Here is a 25,545-nt window from a genome sequence, read left to right on the forward strand (position 1 = left end):
CTCTACCCTGACATAGACTTCACACATCGATAGAAGTTAAGGTTAGTAAACTTTTTATTTTGGGGGCGGGGGGGGGGGGAGGATGGCGGGAGAGGTAAATTAAAAAGTTCTAACCTCATTCCGTCATAGAAGACGATGAGCGACTTTACCCAGACACAGACTTCACACATCGATAGAAGTTAAGGTTAGTAAACTTTTTATTTGGGAAGGGGGGGGGGGAGGATGGGGGAGAGGTAAATAAAAAAAGATCTAACCTCATTCCTATTTCTTTTACAGGACATAGAAGATGATGAATGCCTTCCAGCCTACCATCAAGCATTGACTACTCTTTGGATCAAGAATTTAAGGTTAGTAAATTTCACATTTTTGAAGGGGATAGGTAAATTGAATAAAAATCTAATCTAGTTTTATTTCTTTTTACAGAACATAGAAGACTATGAGCGACTCTACCCAGACATAGAATTCACACATCGGTAGAAGTTAAGGTTAGTAAACTTTTTATTTGGGGGAGGGGGGGGGAGGATGGGGGAGAGGTAAATTAAAAAAGATCTAATCTCATTCCTATTTCTTTTACAGGACATAGAAGATAATGAATGCCTACCAGCCTACCAGCCTACCATCAAGCATTGACTACTCTTTGGATCAAGAATTTAAGGTTAGTAAATTTCATTTTTTTGGAGGGGATAGGTAAATTGAATAAAAATCTAATCTAGTTTTATTTCTTTTTACAGAACATAGAAGACGATAAGTGGCTCTACCCAGACAATCGTTTGGAATGAAAATTTGAAAAATATTTGCCTCTGACAGGGGAATTGTTTAGCATAGCATTTGAGAAAATCATAATCTAAGTCCTTTCTATTTCCCTCACTAATTCTAATCCTTTCCCTCCTGAAGAATGCTGGGTGCACACAGTCATTCCTCGGGTGTTGCATGTCACTGCTTTTCCGATTTTCTCAAGTGTGGTTAAGCAATTTACACAAGTACCTTTTAATCTCTAAATCAAAATGAACTTCAAATCGAAGTGGATAGTTACCTGAGATTATACCAAACGGTTTCAAAGTATGCTTGCTTTATTCCTTACTGGTTGTTCCACATTTCATGTTCAGTAAAGAGCAATAAAATGAAAGTATTGACGTTTAATTGTATATTTTTGTTATAACATTTGTTACAAAGGTGGGCAGTTTCCCTCATTCATTATAGATTTGTTCCTGGGATGTAGAAAAAATAAATTAATCCAGAATGAAGTTATTGGAGAGTTTAAATTGCATACTTATTAGATAATCTGCACCAATCTGCAATTAAAACATTTGAAAATAAACAATAGAGTGTCTGTTAATTCTGCATTTGATTTTTGAAATGTTTAATAAAGTTTAAGGCTTTCTAGTGTCATATTGTCTAGTTCGTATTCATTGCTAGTAATAGGCAAATGCACACACACAAAGAATGTATTGGATTGAAATGAGACAATATTGTTTTTTTTTATTCCTGGGCCTTACACATTGTAGTAAAATTATTTATGTATGCTTTACAAACTGTTTCAATTTTGTGCCCCCTCCCCTTTTAAGAAAATCAGCGTGCCAGTGCCCCCCTGTCTGCTACAAATGCCACTGATAGAAGTAAAGAAATACCAACATGTCTGAGAAGAGGCTTAATTACAAGCCTGATGCTATTTTACACATTTATAAAGATCAAATAGATGGTATCGATTCAAATGGCTTTGTAAACAAGTAAATACTTGAACTACAAAATAAAGGGCCAAAAATAAGAATCTTTGCATTTTATAACTTTTTAGGTAAATAGCCAGTTTTTCTTCTGACATTAAAGCAGTGGTGGATTTAGAGGGGGGGGGGGGGGGGGGGGGGGGAGAAGGAGTACAAGAAAAGATCATATGTAAAAGCTTATATTCCCACAAACTAAAGTATTTTTTCTCACAACTGAAACACTAAATCAAAGGAATATGCTTTCCCTTTACCACCTTTTCGGAAGTGCTTCGAGCCCTATTAACGTTCGCTGGATTGGGATTTTTGATGCGTTTAACTAGCGACACGTATGCCCAAGTATATTTAGGTTGTGTTATTTCAGATTGCATCATCTGGGATCAGAACTCAAATGAAATGACATACATCGACAGCAGAGTTGAACAGTGCTATTCAAAAGTACCTGTTTCCTGGTTGCTTCTGTCATTAAATGTATAGTTTCCATATCTTTGATGTTCCATTTTTGAATCAAAGGCATAGAAATACTTTAATTCAAATAAAGAAATGGAATAAAAGCACAATAGCATTGAGTAAAAAAAAGTCATCTTTGTAAATGAAGACAGAAAACGTGTAAACTTTAAAGATATTTATGTTTATTAATGTCCAGTACAAACAACTACACGGTGAGCTGGTGTGAAATGATATTAGTAAGTTTACAAACTTGTCAAAACTGGAAAAATGAACCAGACAATAATAGTGATGTTCAAGAGAATCACAGTTTTCATAAAACACATTAGTTGAAAAGCCCGTGTGAATTCATTGTCTATCTAATACTTGAAAAATATGGGAATTATTTCCTCTGACATTCTAATAAAAGCAAGAATACTGCAGTTGCACCATTGGTACATGTATTATGTTTCTATATACATAATTTAAAATAGTGTACACTACAGCTATAATGCATGTATGAGCTTGGTATGAACTTAGCATATCTACACTTTTAACATTAATAATTCTAGAATAAAAAGCCAAAAATAAGGTTGAATTTGTACCACAAAGAAGCTTTTTCTAACCAATGCTAATATTAAATTTCTTAAGCCTACATGATGACAACAAAACAGAAAGAAAACCACATTTATTATATTCATGTAAATATTGGAACACTTCATTCTTTAAAAATTAATGAGAATCATCACAATTTCAGTGATACTACTAATAATGAGTTTCTTTGACTTTGTACACATTAATATTGCATTATTTACCCATACACTGTGTAGCACCTTCATAATTGGAAGCTGTGGCTTACTGCTTATTAGAATGAAACACACTAGTTCACTGCACCATTATTTCCTCATCAACGTGCAGAGCATGCAACCAGTGTTACAGGAATTTCAAAAGTAGCACAATAATTACCTTTATTGTTCTACTTGCGTACTTTTTCTTTTAGTGATCTCAATAAATTTTTGTTCAAGACACAATTATCTTTGAGCCGCAATGGAGCCTTTGTTGTACTTCACCCCCATTCTTTGTCTGAGGTAGAGGAAGGTAATATTTTAAACCATGAAAAGGAGTATTGTGTGGGTGCCCGAGATGTTTCAGTATTAATTTTATATTGATAACATCCATCTCTTTTCTAGGAGATTCAATATGCCTTGAGCCTTCACTTCCAAGTAGATCTCATTCTATCAAAAACAGAGATATTCAAACAAACAAAATTAAATACTGTTAATTTCTAGGAATATGCTATATATATATATATAATTTATACTTGGTAATATTTCAAACCATCCTAAAGGAACAAAAAAGTTTAAACATTAAAAAGAGGTCAAGTTTTAAATTTCTTAAAACAAACTCTCATTAGCATAAATACTATAATGGTGATTAAAGCATACGTCTGTTAAATACTAGGATCCTAGTGTTTAAGTACATGTCTGTATGAGCAAAGGATAACAGCACTTATGAGTATCCAAGACTATGTTGGTGACTAAAGTAATTGGTATTAACTGTCCAAACTCTTTAACTATATACAATGTAGGAACACATCTACCAGAAGAATGCACTCCTGCTTGAAGTCACTGTGGTAGAGAAGATTGGTAAGACGCAATCATTCTCTCAACCTACCTACCTTCTTCAAATGCACCAACTTGAACACAATGCTGTTGCACATTTGGCTACTTTGAACCCCTACAGCATCTGTACATGTACTTTTATTGCAATGTCTGATACAAACACCAAATAAATGTCAAGAGTGATGTAAAGGTCTTTCGTATTACAATGCTCCATTGATTCAAATGTGAATATTTCAGCACACTTACACAGTAAGTGGCTGTAGACAAGAGAAAGTGGTGTCAGAGATCACCAGAACAGGTCAAAATATTGAATTTATCTTCTCAAAGAGCAAAGTTGCCAGACAGGTTAAGTAATATCTGTTTAACAATTCATTCCTCACAATGACCAGTAGCATTAGCTACTTTACACATTTAAAAAAATGCTTTCATTACTATTTAACCTGTGGATTGCATGACAAAGCTTATTAATTTCAGTTTCATAAATAAGTAAGGAAATATAAATCAATTATATAAATTACACTATCATAATTAATCACCCTGTGTTAACGATGACGTACTGGTTTTATTGACATGGTTTCTTGTAAGATGGAGCAATTTTTTTTCTTTTTCTTTTGATGTGGGAATTTTACAGTATGTGTCCAAGAAGAAAAATACATGGTTAAATTAATCAACGTCTAAATCTATATAAGGTCAGTTGACTGATCTCCACCTGAGAATCCCCATCTTCTGTAATTTGTCATTTAGCAAGGGCATGTACGTGCTTTTTTTTTTTTTCTTTTTTGCAATCACCAAGATAACAAAGAATACCTCATCAATACATGACCACCTGAAAGTGCTCATCCCACACATTCTTAATGCTGGTGAACTGCGATAGCATCCCTTCCTCTTTGATCAATCAAATGAAATGGGTTTCAGTCTCCTGGAGCTGCACCCTGGTAATCTAATGTTTTCCTAGTGGCCTGGAGTCCCAACTATTCACTTTCATGTGACAGCTCTTCAGGGTGTGGCCAGGGTATTAGTAGATACCAGGCCATCTGGAGCTGAATGTCACATTTGCTGCACAAGTCAATAGGATATACTGTACATTCTTCCTTAAGCTGCCAGTGTCCAGGGGAGCAGCAAATGAGCACAGGTGAACCCAGGTCTGTGTATTATGTTATGAGACAGGGGGTTACACTTTGGTGATTATGATGACAGTTGTTATTATTATTTATTGATAACAGTGCCATCATTGTGACTGCATTGACAGTGTGTGTTAGTAGTGCCTCACTGCAGTGCTGACAGTGACATGGTCAGTTCAAAAGGGTTGGAAATGTTAAGTCTTGGTCAAAGAACAGTGTCAAACACCCCTAAAGACTTCGATATACTCGCATCCTAAAAGATAAGAAGATAAATAATGTATTAGTATGGAATCATAATGGTTACAGTGATTTTTTTTTTCTTAAATTGAAAACATCATTTCTTTAGAATTGGCTTTTGCAAAATGAAATTGAAAAATGCCTGACTTAAGTTGTAGCAACAACATTAAAAGCTTCAAAAATATTCAAAAAGTCAGTTTCAAAAGTGCTTTTTCATTGTTGACCTAACAATAAAAGCTATTCTACAATCCATTTGTTAAAATTAAACTTATTATAGATTAGTAAGAAGACATTAGCTACAAGATATTGTGCAAATGATATTTTAAAAATGAAAATTGGCATGAAGCTACAGGTCAAAGCTAGGTGAGGTTTTTATGTCACTGTCTACAAAATGTCAACCTGTCTTCCCTATAGAGATTCACAACATTAGATATAAAAACATTAGATATAGACTGGGGTCTTGATTAAAGGAACATCACATCCTGTCTGTTCTCATGGACTTGTATCATAAACTCATATAGAGTTTTTGAAACTGTACGTCTGTTGTTTTATAAGAGTGAAAGGGTAATTATCAGAAATGAATATCACTAGCCTTGCATAAAAAGTCCCACATTACTGTGAAAATAAAAGTTTAGTAAAATTCTTGTGTTGAATCAAAATAAATCAAAACACATCAAGTGCAAAAAATTTATTAACAGCAAATAAGGTAACCTTTGTAAACTTTATATACAAATAGTGCTTATGTTTGTGCTACTTGGTTTAAAAATGTAATTTCATCCTTAAAGTTATCACATAAATATAAAAATATCAAAATGAAACATTACACATTTGTGAAATATTTACTGTACCACAAGAAAGTTTCAGTACAACACAACATTACAGTAAATTACCACTCAGACTGACATCTCCCAATGTACGTAAAACCATCTTCAGCTTAGTGCATCTTACAGATTACTAGTTACGAAGATCTAAATAACATGATTCCCACTTTTGTCACAAAGGTTCTGAACTTAAAAAAGAAAAAAAAAAAAAAAACATACAGAGATGGTAATGTCCAATTCAGTGTTAGACCTTTATTAAGCAAACTTTTAATTTCCCTGGTGATTTCAACACTTCACCTTAGTATACCAAATCCAAACCTGTTCACAGAATTCCTTAAAAGTAAAGGCAAAATTGCTAATATTTCCAGGAAAATCAATTCTTTTGCTATATCAAGGTCTATCATATACTGTATTTTTTAAATCAAATATCCAGTATGTCCTAAATGTAGTTTGTCGGCTATATTTTCCCTCTTAGCAAGGTTGACTTTTCTGTATTCAAATTATAATGATAACAAGATGATAGATGTGCTTGTCCAAGAATTACAGCATATTTAACCAATTTCTTTGCAAAATTTGCATAAAAAGAAAAAAAAATAAATAAAACACAGAAGTTAGTCTAAATAATCGCCCTTCCCAGTCTAACGAATAATAAAATGGGTTTAAGTTGTAAAAACTGAAACTCCTGAATACATAGCTTATACTTTCTTATCGCATTTAGACCAAATGAGAAAAAAAGATAAAAATGAAAATCCTGTATGCAAGCATAATCATAAATACTTTTCTCCAGGTTATATCACTAGTGCCAATACACCACAAAATAAACTGTGATATTCATGTTAGTATACATATGGGAATATGTTAGTTAAAAATGGGTTGCTTAAATGGTCCTGGTATAATTGGTATTAGTTATATAATATTTCACCCTTCAATTAATTACACGAATATATTAACACGTAAACCCAATGTCCTGAATAAGAAACGTAAAAAAAAGATCTCAGATTGCTTGTTGGACTTCTCTTTTGATGAATCATGCACTGCAATGAAGCTTCTTTGTGAAATGTTAAAAAGACAATTAATGTGACAGAAAAGAAAATATTCAGGAAAAAATTTAGTCATTTTACCAGCTTATCAATTCCACTTTTATCAGGGAGATTGACTTTTCTTCCAGGTCTAGGTTGGACCACCACCTACCTACGTTAATTTGAGAAATGACTAAATTACATTTTATCGTGCACTGTTGATAACTTAAAGTTTATTAAGAAAGGATGAAATGGAACCTGGTGCAAAATACAAATTGCCTATGAAATCCTATGGGAAGCCAATAATTTTCAGGTCATTTCTTATTCCCCTCAATATTATTTGGTTACTGACACATTAAAAAGACATTTAAAAGTTCCCATTAATGTAATGATATAAAAGAGATGTCTTTTTTTTTCATATCATATTTCTTTTCCTCATTTCTATCTAAATTGGTGTATTCCAACTTAGGGCCATTTGCCTAAAAAATAGCCTGACCTCTTCCCTCCTATTTTTACGGTCAAATAAGCATGAAAATACTAAATAAATAATGAGATTTAGAACCGTATGAGATCTCACAGGAATTGTGCTACATGTACAGGCCATTATAGAGTCCCATAATGTTTCGATGCAGAAAATGCATTAGGCTACAGGGAGGTACCTAGGCATTTGTCAGTTCACAAAAGTATTCCCAATATTATCCACTGCTTCTCCAATGTTTATAAAAACGGACCGATTACATGCCCCATATCTAAATGCCGGGGCTTTCATTTTAACTGGTAAAAGTTATATCATATTATCAGTTATTATGACTACATGGCAGGTAACAAATACTTTGATTTTCTGGTATATATTCAAATACACTAAAATATAGTCTAGTTGCTATTCTACACTAGATATGGGGAAAAATGAGTGTGTTCACTCAATTGTTTTTCATTAGTACTTATCCTACTAAAATTAAGAGAAAAAACAGAAAAGTGAAAAAAAAAATGATTTCAAACAAATCCACTTTCTGGAACCACAAGTTCTATTAGTGTTAACAATTACATCTATGAGCATTACCAACTTCCTGTGTGCATGGACTGAACCAACAGCACAGTGCAAGCACAGCATAATAATCAATATGTAGTGGAAAAAGCACTAACAATTTGGCATCAAGAGTGCACGGACTTGGCAGCCTGCAAAAGCACACAAGGGAGCTACAAACTACATGTAGCTGTACCAAAAATAATGAGCTGCATTAATTTCTGTCAGCCACTGCTAATGAGTACGTGTATATAAGCATCACATCAGTTAGAAAGATGCAAAGCATACAGCTGTCGCCAATGTCTACTGCTCCTAGTAACTAGTACTACTGAAGGCAAATATGCTGTGTTAAGTGATGCATGCACACACAATCAAATGGGCACAACCTATGCACATACAGATTCAGTTATAAGTCACACAACTATATATGCTACAGTAAAAATTAGCAACAAGCTAACCTCCTATTGTCCAACTTAATTTTGAAATAATTATGGCCATTTTAAACAGAAAAAGAACACTTTAACCAGTTGATATCTTATCAACCAAAAACAAAACTAATTTATGCTTTCTGTAATTTACTTAAACGTTAAATTCCAAATTTTAAGGAAGACAAAAATTAGGATTATTGTGCAAACAAACTATGCATAATTATGCCAGTTTTTACCGTATCACATCATTTCTTTTCCCCAACCTCTGCCCTTCAAGACTGCAGTAGCTTAATTAAGTCAATGATCAATAATAAAGCAGGATAGCTAGACATAAAGATTGGCCCCCTCCCAAAAATATAAAAAAAATTTAAAAAATAAAAAATAAATAAAAAAAAGATATATTGTGTGTGAAACTTTTTTTGAACTACAATACTGATGTTTTACATAAAAAGCACATTTTCTGTGAATGGGTCACAAAGATTCTGCAAATAATTTTTTAAAGACAAGCCTGTTGGGATTATCTTAAGACTGATATGAATATTTACCCTGATCAGCCTAATGCTTGGGTTGAAAATCTTGAATTACACATGGTCCACAACAGAAAAAGTGCTTTATTTGAAAGCCACATGGCTATGCTTAACATGCTGCAGTACATCTTTAAAGCAGCCCATAAAATCTAAAAAAAGAATTTAGTTTGGCAAGAAAAACCTTAGCAAATACATTTAGCCTATACCTTAATTAAGGTACAAACTGTTCTTTGCATATTTTACTAAGTATAAAGGTTTGGGTTTTTAAGTTCACTCTTAATTCCGTTCATTACAAAATACACTCTCTTATCATTATATTCAATGTCTTATTACAATATGTAGTAAATTGGACTGCAAACATACATATGTGGCACCATCAACATTCCTTATTTGGAAGACACTTAAAGAGTATCAAAATATTACCTTTAACAGTACCTTAAATTTACAAAAGAACAACTTTTAAATTACTCAATATCTCAAATACTACCTTGGAAGACATAATGGAATATTTGTAAAAAAAATTCTTAATTTGTTCAACTTCAAGAAAGTTTCAACTGTACAGGTAGAGGAATATAAAATCTGCCCTGTAGGTTTAGATGTACTTATGTGGTAAAGTAGCAGGGATCTTGGCTGGCATGGCAATTAAAGACGAGGTAAGCTTCTTAACTAAGTCATCCACCACATCCTTGTCCTATATGGGGAAAAAAACAACAACAACACAAAAATCAGCATGCTTCACTTGGAGAGAAAAGTAAACGGAAAGCAAACAACATTCACAAGACAAATTAACTCATTTGAATGTGCATGCATCTGATGCAAGTGGTGTGCTGGGATGGTGAATCAGACTTTTTTCTAATTTACAAACATGCTGCCGCAATAAACATTTTTCCTTTCTGAGATGGTCAGTTTTGCTGCCTATGTGCTGTCCAATATTGCAGGCAAAATCGCAAAAGGCAAGGCAAAATACAAATCTAATTGAAAGAATTTGTAGAAAATGAATTGTTTCAAGGCACCTTGCTTTGGCAAAATCACCACTGGCACAATGTCATATACATTCACTTTACTAAAGTATACAAGAAGGTTTAAATTGATCGAAGTTTGGAATTACTGTATATAGCATTTTGTCAATAAAAAATGCAATATTCATGATTCAGGCCTCCGTAACAACAAGACATTTTTACCAAATTACAGTGGAATGTTCGGAACTGTTAATCATATATGCTCATAATTGCATGCAGTAGTTGGGCAGACCTAGACAAAATACTGCACTTGCTAGTACATGTAATAAAAAAAATTTAAGACAACATGAAATATAACACAATATAGTAAGAACTCATTTCTAAATCGTATGCAGGAGATTAACAGAGAGCAAACAAGAACATGATATCAAAATGAAAAATAACATATCCAAATACAGTGTTTCAAACCTTTGCTTTGGAAATTACACATAATAACATACGGATTGTATTCAATAAAGTTCCTAACAAGATATTTCACACAAGACAATCGATACACGTCTTGGGAGAGTCTTATATTTAGAAACCTTCCTGTAAAGCTGTCATACTGGTAAAACATTCTGAGCCAATAACATAAAAATGCCTTCCACCGAGTTCTTATACACCAAACTTGTTTGAGAGGTACCATTAGCTCTATACCGTAACATTGATCAGATAAACTGAATTATGTATTGGTACACACAAGAACATGTTGTACTGAAGTGGACTGTCAATCAGACACCAATGCCTGCATTAAATGGGCAAACAGTGCAGCAGTAGAAACTCGTCAAACGGTGAAAAATTGCCAAACTGAACCAGAAAATAACAGAATAACAGTCACATAAAAACAAAATCTAACAAAGAAAGATGTTTAGAGATGTATTCTCATTATATTATGTAGCATTTTACACAGTGGTTCCATACATGTTTGAACTAGTACAGCTTTAATTCATCTGGACGTTGCATAACTTTTGGGAAAACAAAAGGATGCTTTTGTTTTGGAAACAGTTCCCAGCAAATACACCCCATGGATGCAAAGCCTGGTTTTAGAAGATTGCTATATATAGCTTAATTATATTACATGACAGGAACAGCAAAGAATACATTTGGATTTCGTGCACGCTGATAGCTCGCATATATGTTACCAATTATAGCAACGAAGAAACCTCCATCACCCTGGAAATGCATAAATATAAATGTATCTATGACATAAAAACTACATAAGCAGGGTCATAAATATTGTTATCTGACAAATATTTCAGCATTACATACAAGCAGCAGGATGTTAACGACTTTGCCAATCTCTGGAGCAGGTGTGAGAAACTGTATTTTTAGAAAACTGCTGCATATTTGGGTTTTTCTACTCTAGTCACAGTCATCTCTGAAGGCACTTTAGGTTCTCATAAAATAGAATTCTTTATTAAATAAGTTATGTAAGTGAACAATTTAATGATACTCAAAAGAAAAAGATGGTATGCTCTTATAATTTAATTTCCTGTTGAACAAAAATGACGTGTATACTAAGTAATAAAGGAATGCAAGCCTATTCCCTGAGTAATAAAGAATGCAAACAGCAGTGTTCCTGTGGTCTTTCCAGAGTGTGGTGAAAGTGATTGTCTGAACAACTTTTACCTACCAAAACAGGAATATAAAAGACTGTGCATGACTAAGCACATTAGTAAAACTGATGTACAATATGGCAATTTTGAAACAATAACTTGTAAAACATTCCTTTCTATATTTATTCCACGTTTTAAAAAAAAATCATGTTTTGGTTAAAAAAAACCCTTAAATACAAAGCACATCAGTTTTACTGTTAATAGTATTCCTGTTAAAGACCAGAAGAAAATATTTTTTGATAAAAGACTATTTTTTGATAAAAGACCTGCTATCCCCCTCAGAAATCTTTCTCTGATCACCAAATACATTCTATTTACCAGAAACTAAAACACGTTTACAATTGCCACCAAACTTTGTGTGTACCTGGCTCAGACTTAATGCTTTGTTGAGTTCTTAACATGTGACGGTCATATTGCAGCCAATGGATTCTCTTGCTGCCTTTAAGTGTATACCCCTGTCACATATGTATGATGTAACACAATATACTTTTTTCCTTTATTGCAACACACACACACACACACATACTTGATTCAAAATAAAATGTTAAATTAACACAAGACTTGGTCAGGCTAGACCTACCTCTGCAGAATAAAAAAATGCCCTCCATCAGAGGTCATCAATAACTAGATTTTGACTGCCTCCTAATTATATTACTGAAAGATTGCTTCCCTGCAGAGCAAAGCAAAAGTCAATACAAATTCAATTGATTCTTGAAAAGTGACAGGAGAAGTAAATTACCACATAACTGTAGACTTTGCTTATATTAGACTGATTACAGATATCTCCTTAGCTTCTTCAAACTCCCCCAGAGTGAGCTAAGTTTTGATAACAGGCCAGTTGAGTTTCTTTATGAGTTTCTTTATAAAAAGTTCATTACTGTCATCAATCTTTTTTTATGTAAAAGTGCTATATTTCATGTGCAAATTGTGCTTGATCCATAATATTCCAAATAAAAGGTCTGTATTAAATAATAAGCTTGAGTGTCCAACAATATTCTCTCATATGATTAATATGCTTAATACTGAGACATTAAAACAAATTCAGTCAAACATTTCTGTAGGATTCTGTAAACTTTCACTGGCACAAATAACAGAGAGATAACTAGTCAAGTTACACTATCAATAAAAGCCACACCAAAATGTTCTCTTTGGTTCCCATTGGCAAACATTGTACACGGTTGTTAGACCTTATCCAAGAGCAGACCAAAAGGGATACATTATAGATTATAAAGCCTTGAAGCACTATCAGAAGACTAATGCAGCGTACTCTGGGGACCTGTACTGATGGAACAATTACCAATATCACCCCTCCAGCACCGCTTTCTGGTACCTACTGTCTGACATAGATAACCAGATCTATAAGTGATGAGTCCAACAAATGGGATATCAGAGTTATTTTAAATCTCAATGCAATATAAGAATAACAGAGAGATGGAAAACTATTTGCACAACATCTTCTCCAAATTTATTTTATCTTCAATTCAATCCACAGTTTACATGCATGTGCCCTGTTTTCGCTGTCAGTCTGTCTTGCTCAATACCCTAGGGTACTATAAGGAAATGTAGCCATCATGCAAAGTTATGACACCAGCTTTATATGTTTTACTAATAATGACAAAAATGATAATGCTTACCCCTCTGCAAGCTTCCATGAACTCATCCATAGAGATAAAACCATCTTTGTTCAGGTCCATTTTCTGGTTAATTAAAAAAACAACACAAAAGGAATAATTTTGGATGTACAATGGGGATAATTTTTACCCATGAATGTATGTGACAGTAATAGTGTATCTGATGAAGGTAAATAAATAAATAAATAAATAAATAAATAAACTAATAGTGCAATGTATAAAAGCAACCGATTTTGTGTGTCAATTACCATAGAAAGAAATTTAACAACACATTTTATTGACTCGTGTTCCAATGTGTCCGAGTCATTAGGTTAACCTAGCAAACTATGCCAAAATGTTGATAGAATATACCACAAAAAGTCCACATTTAGTATTTTCTTATCTTAATCAAACAATTAAAAAATAAGAATACTTTTTACTAATAGTAATATTCTATTATTAAAAACAGCCTTCAAAACTTTTATAGATTTCATTTCTCCACAGAAAAAAACCTTGAAAACATAACAATTATTCATCAAAGCAGAAGTTTTTTGGCTGTGTCATATTTTCAATGAAGAGTAGAACAATGGAACTTTCATGCAAGTCTGCAATCTAGCTAGATATGAGAACAAAATTAAATTTGCAATCAATAACCCCCCTTTTTTGCATTAAAGAAACATTAGCTAGAGCATTACCTAGTTACACGATCTTGTGCAGGTATTAACTTTGAGATTAAATCAAAGATCAATATACCCAACATTTTTCTATTCATAGCCTGTTTGTTATAACCAGGTCCTCTATTAACATGATGAAATTTGAAAAAAAAAAAAGAGTCAAGGAGTCAAAATATGCCAGTAACTGATATGGCCTGGAACAAGGCAAGCACGATCTTTTATGTGTGACTGTGCAGATCAATAAAAGCTTCTATTGAAATAAAAATATAGATAACAGAATGGCAGAATTCAAAATTACCTGAAACACTCTGTCCACATGATCTCGTATTGTATTTTCATCCACAAATGGCTCCGAACACCTTCCCATGAGATCATATATAGCTGTTATAATACTCGTCATTTCATCTTTTGAAATCACACCATCATTATTGATGTCATACAGAGAGAAAGCCCACTGGAGTTTCTCCTGCAAGGAGCCTCGAGACAATACTGATAGACCAACCACAAACTCCTGGAGAGAGAAAAAAATAGAATAGCAGTTGTCAAAAATTGCCATCTGCCTTTTTTTCTGTTAAATTATTGTTTAATTATATCAAGATTTACAGCTTTTAATCTGGACATAAAAAAGAAGCCACAGTTATGTATAACAAGTAATTTAAGCTTACAACAAAGAGATGATACAATCTTTAGTATAATTAATCTACTGGCGTCACGATCCCCTGACCAAAAGAAAAATGAGCTCTCTCAAATCTTTAAATCTAGTAACCAACTACACATGACCTACCACAAGATACATATTTTCATTGAAACTAATTATGTTTTATTTATTCTCTCTTTGGACCAGCATATAATGTCACGTTATAAAAAAAGCTTGCAATATTCATAATCCAGGACCACATGAAAGCAAATTTACTTCAAAGCTAATGGATCCATTGTTGTCTCTGTCAAACGTGCTGAACACATAATGTGCATACTGGCTGGATTCTGAAACAATATAAAAAGCATACGGATATAGTACACCAAGTCAATGAACAGGTGGATGAAAGGGATGAATATCATCGCTTGGATCAACCTTGACCCAAGTTATGACAACAATATCTGGTTTTCTGCACTCTGACCATAGGCTCTTATTAGCTTAAACATGATCAGTCAAATGCTGTTTGTGATGATCTAATGAAGATAATCCCTAATTCAATATACATTGATTAATACTGTATGAGATAAACAATTATTGTTTTAAGTAAATTTGCTTCTAAAAGTTGGATTCTTTGAGATTTAAATCTGGTCAAATTTTCTTAATTCAAATTTCTATTGAATTATCCAAACAATGGATTTATTTTCAAAACAATCAAAGAATGTTCAAAACAGGTCTAACAGTTTAGATTTAAATTTAGTTTAGACAACAAAAATTTTACAAGATAAAAAACAGTGAATATTATTTGCTAAATTTTTATGTTAACATGAAGGTGAAGGCTAAACATATTTAAATGGAAATTGACATTTTGAAGGACACAAATGGTACCAAAAAGTGATGATAAAAATCTATGTAAATCTAGAAAAAATCTACTAAAATACTGTAAAAAAAATAGATATTAAGATGATATAACTAGGTAGGAAGAAGTTAGCTCCTTGCTTTTGTTTCACATACTAGAAAAAGAAAGCTTTAGTTACAAAACTCAAACTTTATTTTGGAAATGTGAAATCAAGAAATTTGGAATATCCATCAAGAACATACAATAGTAAAAGTGTAAGGATAATGAACAGCACTTATGTGCTGTTGTTTACTGTAGTTAACCTGAATAAGCAAAAATAATATGAAAACAATATAAAAAAATCTCATCAAGAAACCTACAGTCACGAGTGGTGGACTTAAAGGACAATCTCCAATCAAAGTGAAGTTAGGAGAAACTCATGCTTCTTTCACTGTGAATTCAAAGGGCAATGCAATGAAACTTGGTTTTCGTGAAATGAGCAACCCTGGTGAGCAATGTACACAAATATGATATAAAACATGGACAATCAAGAAGAAAAAAAACTCAAAGCAGACATACATGTATATTACATTCTAGTCAATGAGCAATGCACTTAGTGGATATAAATTCAAAATTTTACAAAGCTACAACATGTTTGTCTATTATCTCTTTATTATATTCCCTGTCATTATTCTGTCGCTATCAAAATTTGAAAAAAAGTGTGAAGAGAGTATGGGACATATACAAAATTTGCTAATATATTATTTTTTTCATTGTCTGACTGTAGGTTCCTCTGACAATCATTTCCAAAATATAAAATAACATTTCAAAGTATTTATGAACATAAAAATAGATTAGATTCTTGAAAAATGATCTGACTTAAATAGTTTATGAGTATCACATTATGGAAACTTGGGCAGTTATGGTACTAACTGACACAGCTTAAAGCTAGAAAGAAGCCAACAGCATCAAAAATATCACATGAAAAAAAATTCTGTTCGGGGAAAAAACAGGTCATCATATACAAAGGGATTTTTAAAAAATCAACGGGTAACCAAGTAGCAATCAGAAGCTTTTTTCACGTGATATTTTTTGTTGACACGTTTAATGTTTCTATAAGCCATTGTTATCACAGAACTGTAGGAAGACTGGTACATGGACATCACTGTATGCGATAAAGCTCAGGGGAGGCGGAAGCACCTTCAGGGACATTAGGCTAACTGAACCTGTGCTCTCATAACACTTGACACACACAAGGTTGAACATAGTCACATGAATCCTACAAGAGGTCAGTCACCTCAACATGTCCACGACCTCAAAAAGGTCATGACCACAGAATTCATTGGACAAAGGTCAATGACCTCAAAGAGGTCATGGTCTTAAAGAACTTTTATCCAATGTAGTTATTAACCTAAAAAGCCATCAGGTCATTAAGGCCAATACAAAGGTCAAGCCTTACTGACCATGCACATGTCTTATAATATGTACCAAGTGTAATGGGGGCAGCACAGTCTGGACAATAGGACCCGTGTGTTCTTGATCTCAGTGGCTGTCATGCAATACACGTTGGGAATGATAAAGCTAAGGCACTTTCGCTCTACTCATCAGTTTGTTTCACTTTTACAGATATACACGGCAGCAGTATCTTAAAAATTATTGTTGGTTGTACGATTATTTCACAGACACATTAAAATAATGTCAACAGAGACATGGAAGCGAAATCAACCAAATTGCACATTTATTGGAGTTGCGTATGGTAATAGCCCTCATGCACCTCACTACAGTTAAGACATATAAAGATAATACATCTGATTTATCACTTGGTCATAATGTGTATCTGTAGATTCTTGCTAAGTTTGATCTTACTCTATTGACTGTAGCATCTGCAGAATGTTTTGTCTAAAGACTGTGAATTAAAGGTAATCATATTTTCAAAACCTAAACTAATTTTGGATACATAAGTGTAATTTCAATGTTTAACAGAGAACAATTAATGCTTGTAAATTACGAGGAGTTCATTTATCAAAGATGTAGCATTATATTTAAGTAAAAAGAAAATCATTGTATACCCATTGTGAGATAGAGTAAAGGTTCGACTTAGAATAGCTGTTGGCAAATTTCAGCATGGCAAAGAATACAAGACAAAAGGAATTGCAGTGCCTTTTTTTTTTTGTACATAAAATCAAACTGACCTGCCTGAAGTAAAATACACAATGTCATAATGTTGTGTTTGCCTGATGTTACTTTAAGCTGAAAGTTACCACAGCAAAACTAAGTTTGTGATCAATATTTCTCCTTACTGTAACCAGCAGCAGACTAATTTCTATGGACTAATTTATTCTGTTCTAATGACATAAAATATATTACATGAAAAGATAGAATTTATATTATTAAGTGTCAAAAAAATACCAGTTGTTGCATGACAGGTAAAAAATTGGCTGTTTACTTTTAATTTTTCCATGCCATACTGATTAAAAAAAACCTGGGTTAAAACAGAATTTATTACTCTATACCTATCATTCACCCCCATTTTTGAAGCAATGAAACTGCCTAGATGCACAACTTTCCTTATCTTGTTTGGGAAGGCTTGCACTATAATTAGAGGTAAGCATCTTTTTATTTGCTGTACACTTAAACATCTGAGGCCTGATAGAATTCTGATGAGAAACACAGCAAGACCACCCCTGGGGGGAATTCTAGCTGCAGTTATTTTGGACAACTTGAAAGCTTGAGCAAAGAGAATGCCAAAGAGGCCTTTTAATATCCCTGCTTGGGTTTGTATAGACTTTTGGATAAGTTCAAGTCCATAAGTTTCCAATAAAAATGTCAACATCATGATTGGAAGATGTATCAGTAATAAAATATCACATTCACATTACTTCTTTTTCCATTTTGAAAAACACTGGTCACATATATTTTTGGTTCAAAACTTTAGAAAAATATTCATAAATGTAAATTTGTGTTTTCCTCCATACATACACAATATATGTGATATGTAAAATTAAAACAACCAGCCATAATCTACAGAAATAGTGCAAATAATATTTGCATTGTATGTTTATAGGGTATTCACAAAGAATTTATAGTCTAAACATAAAGAGGCATCAAGCGACTTGGCCAATTCTAATTTATCGAACAGAATTCAAGTGTATATTTTAAACATAATTGGTTTACATTTATTTATTTAAACTGTATTAAATGGTAAATGATGACATTTACACATACTTCTTTATTCCTTAATTGTGAAATAAAGAGAAATTAAAAGAAACTCGGCTTACCTTATCATCATTGCAGATCAAATATTGCACATACATGATGTAGCGTATATTTTAGGAACACTATCATATCTTGTTTGAGAAAAAAATAATAATAAAAAGTAATAACTGTGCACAAGTGATAAATGCAAATTGTATAAACAAAACAATAGCAAATAGAAAGCTTTTTGATCAAAAGCTAAGTTAAGAATATCAACATGCATGTCTTGTCCTACCAAAAATACGATGACTATGGGGTCACAATAACTGTCCACATGAGAGGAACATGAAGGAAGCATTATTATGACAAGGTCCTAAATCATTTGTGATAAGACAAGTTTAAAACAATTGCTATGATACATAAATAATGCTCAAAAGCAGCCACAGGATCAAGTTAAAAGGTCCATCAATGGGGATTCACATGCTCCAGTTAATACAGCTTGTCCCCTAACTGTGCCATGTGTTGTGGTCAAAATTAACTGTTTTCTTTCTTATAAAAAAAAACTAAAAATGGTGTATTCTTTCACTTAATTGATATCTATAAATAATAAATGAATAAAATAATAATAATAAAATGAAAATAAGAAGTTTTGTTTTTTTTTTTTCACTTTTCTTCTAACAAAATATTTTTAGCATTATGTAAATAATTTAATTTGCTGACAGTATGACTACAGTTCATCTGTTCCCAACCACAAGGCACTTTCTAGGGAGCATAGTCTATACTAACAGCATGACAAAAAGCTGAATAAAAAACGGTAGTAGTAATAATAGTATGATGATGATGATGATTAAATTGGGAGTAAAAAAAAAAGAGTCCCTGTCCCCTTGAGCCTTACCACGTCCAGGTTGACCTGCATACTCACCACCTTGCGGGAAGAACTGGGCATAAATTTCCTTGAATGTCTCTTCGTTAACTATCCCAGTGGGGCATTCCTGGAAGCAGAGAGAGATAGAGAACAAAATCAAGAGGACATCAATTAGAACTAAGTGATTCATTGTATAATTGGTATTCCAGAGAATGTAATGGTTTTTCACTAATCTTTCCTTTCCAATCAGACTCTGAGCTGGGTCATATGGAATTTTTGTTGCATGCAAACAAAGAAAACATTTCTAAAGGTGATAGATTTTTATGTGCTTATTTTTCTGTAATTTGCAGCTTTGACTACATACAATAAAGCCATCATGTTTTTTGTAAATTGAAAAGTCTACTGTAGCCCAATTTCCTTCTTCGCCATTATGGCATAAAACCCCAAAAGGACTTGTAATGTAAAGTATATTAGATTACTGCCAGGGCAGGCTGGTTGGAAAGAACATCACGGAAAGAAGAAGAGATTTTTCAACTTGGCAAATCTAATTTTGGTCAGGGCGTATTGTATGTTGTTTCCCCAAGTTCTAGTTTTATACCATCAAGCAAGTAGATCTCATCTTCAGTCAATAGCACTGGTCAATAGCAATCACACTTTGTGCCTCAAAGCCAAAATCAAGAAAAATAATTATTGAAAAGAAGCGGACACTGGCCATGTTTTGAACGTCTGACTTTTTGGACTGAATGATCAAGAATTGACAGTCGGCAAAAGTGTTCACTTAAAAATAGGCACAGGAACTTTACAGAAAAAAGTTGTACTTTTAATTTGTTCCTCTGTGGTTTATTGTAAATGCATTTCTGGGCAACTAAGGAAACATTTTTTTCATAATTATGCCAAAAATGTCATCTCATATACATCACTGTCACTTCCTGATATTTTGTAAATCAATAATACAAAATAAATAAATAATCTAAATGTAATTTTCAATACATAACAAACATGAAAAATTGGAACAATTAGATACTGAATGCAATGGACAAGTAAAAGTACTCTTCTTCACTCATCATAAATGTGGCACAGGTTTGGGTAGAAGGGCTTTATTTCACTGCAACTTAAAACACCAACATGTAAACAAACAGGGGAAAATGTGCATGTAAATCTAAGTGGCTTTTTTTTTTTTTTTTGATGGAAGTTACTTTTAATAAAAACCAAGAAAATGAAATCAAAACACGTAGTCAAAATACCATGAAAGAAATTGTCATTAAAGAACTGAGAGTGCAATGTTTGTGTACCAACAGGTATGAATTATAAAACCTTGCATACACCTTGACAGTATTCATAGAAACCAACACTGTAACAGGGAGCATCAAAGTTGCAATGGTGGTATACTTTTGCACTTAAAAAAAGAAAAAAAGAAAAAAAAAAACCTTCTGTCTCCTTTTACGGTATGATAACACAATATACTGTTCATGCTAATAGCATGGTGCTCATAGGCATATCATGTGCAAATCAGGTGTCCATCACACAGAAAATAAATTCTTATTCTGTTTCAGTACTTTATTTTCGGAATAATCAGCTCTAGTTAATACACACTTATAGCACCATGCTGCAGGTAGCCAAGGCAGTGTCAGGAAATGGCAGAAGCACATAAAACAACCCTTAGCAGGGGAAGACGGAAGCACATACAACGACCCCCAACAACTTTCATGATAAATCACGAATTGTAAGGCATCTAGCAGAGTACATGGGCGTGCAGAGGTAGAATTTTCAGTTCCTCTCACAGCTTGTCAGGTAAACAGAGCACTGGGAGATCCAGGAGATCAAGCAGAAAGGAGCCCTTTTGGCCCCCCTCCCCTTTTATCCCCTTTCCCCATCCCCTACCCCCAATAAAGAAAAATTCAGAATGAATGGCACAATTTGAAACTTTTTTCTGCAATGAGCACATGGAACATGCTTCTGTGGGCCCACGCCTTTTCTCCCATTATAGGCTATAGGGACAAAAGCTTGATTCACCATTTTGTTTTCCAAAAATAGTGGGGACACACTCCCTGGATGGGTCATGGCTAATAAGATGTCACTCTCTCAATGCGGACCGATCCAGTTATGCATAACAATCTCTATACAAAAAGGGCTTATAAATGGGAGATAAGGCTGAAAAGAAAGTTCCACATGCATTTGGAAGTGCCTTTGTAATTACATAGGTCTATGCAAGTTACCTTCTGATTTTCTTTTTGAGACACAGAAAGTCCAACAGTTACAGCCACCTAAATGAACAATATACAACAATGAAGGGGAAAACAAGACAATATACTAAGGCAGCTAGCACTGTTGTATGTACTACTTGCTTTAGGCTGAACAAGATAAACAGCTATGGAAATAGAGTGATGCTATACACAAAGACAGAAGCAAAGATAACATACTGGCATCTAACCTTAGCTAAGATGCACTAAGCTATCTAATGTAACCAGTTTTAATCAATAATACTTATGTCTGTGCTTTTTTAAAAACAAAATCTACTGTAAAGCTCTATCAAATCCCTGCCTTTTTTAACTGGTTTTAAAAGACAGTTCCAAATATATGCTGTCTGAAAGCAAAGGTGGCATGCAAGCAGGGCGTAAGACTAAACCCTAAATCCCACTACTTCCAGTCCCATCATGCACATGTGTATTTTAAAACCTAACACAAATCAATCTGAAAGGCAGTGAAAGGCATAGCTCCCACATAACACAAGGGTCACCGGGATGTTTTTATTAAAGACGTAATGACGTCACAGTTGTCGAATTTCACGCCTGAGAACACTGCTACCTTACAATCGGGCCCCATAGGCAATATCTATACCTTGCTTCAGCTCACATTCGATTTGTCTTCAAAACTCATCCTTCATAAAGAGTTTACCTGATAAACGCATCATGTGCTAGGGTGCCAGTGCATGCAGGTGTAAAATTTAATGAGCCAATTGACTGAACTGATATATTTTCATAGTTTTCTTTCAAGAAGTGCTTCCGCAACTGCATTTATTTCAACAAACTGTGGATATTGATTTCATTTAGGCACAGACCAGGGACTGCAATAAAGAGTAAAAAAAAAACTCTACATGTGATCCTAAACTGTGTTAATTCTAACAATGTGACAAAATAACCTCATTCAGATCACAGGATTCAAATTAAGGATAAATAAAGATATCAAAAGTTTCCTTTCCAACACCAAAAATATGTATTTTTTTAAAAATCTTAATGACCCAAGTCCTTAACATATTATTTATTTATAATATTATGTAACATGTTATAGAATAATAATGCACATGATGCAATGATCTCTGCCAAGTATGTCAACATATACTGTTTATAGAAGAGGAACTAAATGAAGGATCACAAGGCATACTCTTTTCAACAAAATGCAGTGGAAATGTTAAGAGCCTAGTGCAGGAAATCTTAATATTTCTTTTCAAAAAGCAGCTAGGACCTATTGATTCATAAGTCGGAAAGACACCATTCTAGAGAAGTAAGGACTGTTTTGTCAAACCCACTGAATACCTAGGACTCTGAAAATGTTTGTTTTTGTGGCACGTTATGTCATAATCTTGTCCAATATTTATTTCAAATCAATATCTGCCTGTATACTTTCTTTGATTAATCTTTGCATTTTGAAACACAAGGCATCTTACATAAACGTTCAACTGCACTTACACGTATAGCTTAAACCTCATCATTGGCATTGGCTTGAAATACCACAAAAATGATCTTTACAAAAAATACTGGACATATCCACTTTTTAGCCTTCAAATATCATGATGAAGAAGAAATTTACAAAAATTAATTCAACTTTTTACAGTGCTAATGGATTCATAGAATATAATCACACATGATCATTATTTTACTTCTGGATCCAAATTGGAGAAATATTTTTTCTTGAATATATGTATATCGTTTTCACTTTTTTTGTTCTAAAAAAGAAAAAAAAAATGGCACAAAATAATGTCAAGCCAATCATATCAATAAATCATGGCAAATAAATTGCCATGAAACAAGCATAAAGCAGCATACTCATCTTCTTCATATAAAGGTCATCCCCCTGTTGACAATCTGAGAGAATAGGCGATCAATTTCCAATTCTCAGATAAATGTGCTTAGACAGGCCTTCATTGAAATAAAAAACAACCTGAAGCAATTCATCAGTTTAGGAAATGTAATTTGTTTGTGAAGAAAACAACAAAGACATAAGTGAGATGAGTAGAATTAACAGAGTTTTCCCAACCTTGGCGAGCTGCTTTTGCTTTAAAATATACTCCACAATTCTTTGTTCTAACCTTGAAATTGTGGCAATGAAAAGATATGGAATGTTTTAATATATATTCAAATATGCTGCAAAATGCCCGCCCCACCTGCATGCACATATGTATATATGATTCAGTTCTTTATAAGGTACATATACAAGGGTTTTATTTAACATAATTCATGTTCCTAATTTGAGAAGGTTACCAAATTCTAAAGGACAAATCAGGTTTTACTGAAGATTTTGGAAATGAACAGACTGCACATAGAGATCTAATGATTACTTTCCACTCAAAACACGATCATAAATACTATATGCCAACACCTCAATAAACACTTGTTACTCAATGCCTTCAATTAATGAAGTGTCAACTTTCAAAATCTAACTGTGAAAAAAGAAAAGAAGTGGAGAGCTTCTACATAATTTACCCATCACACTAAAAATGGAAAAGCCCAGATTTTCAGAATGGTAGGGCTGAATTTCAGAAAGAGTAAACAGCAGGTTATCCCAAATCAATATGTCACAAAGCAAAGCACTAAGAATCCCCAGGGCTTTATTGATGTGACATACACTGAATATATCATTCTGATTCAAAGATGGAAAATGCTGTTTCAACAAAGGACAATAAACCATATCTAGGAAATGAGGAGGAGGAGGAAATTATCAGTGATATATTTTTTTATTTGTACCTATGTCACAGTGTTTTAGTGCGTGAATCCTCCGTGGAATCTTATTATCTCACGAGTACATAATCTCTGGAGTTTACTTCACCACAGGGGTGTTCAAAAGTTCAAGAGTTGGGGGATGAGACTGCCTTTTAGAGAAAAAGTCGGAAAATATGGCCTGGGTTCCTGGGGGACTCCAATGGTATTTTTATGACTCCCAAAAAATTGGAAATCCATGAAAAGTTGAAAAAATATCATCCCTGTAAAATGGTAGTCCAAAAGTTCAAACAGTACATTTGTTTCTTCCCCTGCCTATTCATGCTGTTTACTTATCTATGTAGCTCCCCCCTCCCCCACTCTGGCCCCCTTTAAGAAAAATTTGGAAATAAATCATTTATTGGATATACTGTAAAAATGTATGCACATTTTCATCAAAGAATGACAGTGTCTCTGACTTTGAAAAGCTAAAAGCTCTGAAGACTAATTGCATCCTGGGGAAAACAGATAAATGATCAAATGGAAAGTTGTACAATGTAATACCCCTATGGATCAATTCTAAATACAAGCAAGCCTCCTTGAAAACTACATATCATTATCACTGAAAAAAAAAATTTAACAGTGAAATGAAGATGAAACTTTTTTCTCGTGTAAAGTGGCATTTTTTATTATGATGATGGATAGTATATATATGCTACATGTATTTAGAATATGTATCCATCACTCTTTACAGAATGTAAAAGCTGGATTATGCCCTTGGGCTTATGGAACTATTAATTTTGAAAAAAAAAAAAAAAACAGAAAAAGAAAAAAATCTAACCGACCTTATCCCCCAAGGGCTCATTTATTGATTTTGGTAAGAAGAGGTTAAAACCATTAATTAGGAAAGTTGGAGGCAAACAAGCTAGGCATGGGAGCAGATATATCATAATCACAAAACTTGGTTATATCAGTCCTGTTAGAACTTATACTTCACAGAAATGGGGCTCATAAGAAATTAGACAGAAAGGCTCACAAATGTCCAGATGAATTAATGGCAAAGATAAAATCAATATCTGTTAATACACAATGTTCACAAAAAACAATAAATTAATACAGGACCTGAAAACCCTAAGATGAGTGAGTACACAGTAAGTTAAGGTCACAAACATATCTGCTGGTTGTAATTTCATATCTCTAAAATATCCATTAGGTTCACACTAGCTGTAGCCAATTAGATGAATTAATTAGATTGTTCA

At 33.4% G+C, this 25,545-nt stretch overlaps 1 protein-coding gene across 29 annotated transcripts in view; it reads right to left on the bottom strand.

The window, feature by feature from the left end:
- Positions 1-2,328: 2,328 nt before the first annotated feature.
- The window catches only part of LOC106160429 (Kv channel-interacting protein 4), a 99,613-nt gene continuing 76,396 nt past the window's right edge, over positions 2,329-25,545 (bottom strand). For 13 of the 29 annotated variants that reach the window (XM_013537038.3, XM_013537037.3, XM_087010947.1 and 10 more), the window contains 7 exons: positions 21,590-21,637; positions 19,404-19,500; positions 14,755-14,825; positions 14,140-14,352; positions 13,192-13,254; positions 9,546-9,634; positions 2,329-5,140 (listed from right to left, as the gene is read on the bottom strand). In XM_013537038.3, coding sequence (XP_013392492.1) covers positions 5,116-5,140; positions 9,546-9,634; positions 13,192-13,254; positions 14,140-14,352; positions 14,755-14,825; positions 19,404-19,500; positions 21,590-21,637 — 606 coding nt within the window. In that variant the 3' untranslated portion in view covers positions 2,329-5,115. The other 16 variants (XM_087009067.1, XM_013537042.3, XM_087013448.1 and 13 more) reach the window with 8 other exon arrangements.

Source organism: Lingula anatina, chromosome 1, assembly GCF_051362555.1.
Source record: "Lingula anatina isolate TDL-2025a chromosome 1, LinAna3.0, whole genome shotgun sequence".
In the NCBI taxonomy this organism is placed as follows: Eukaryota; Metazoa; Brachiopoda; class Lingulata; order Lingulida; family Lingulidae; genus Lingula; species Lingula anatina.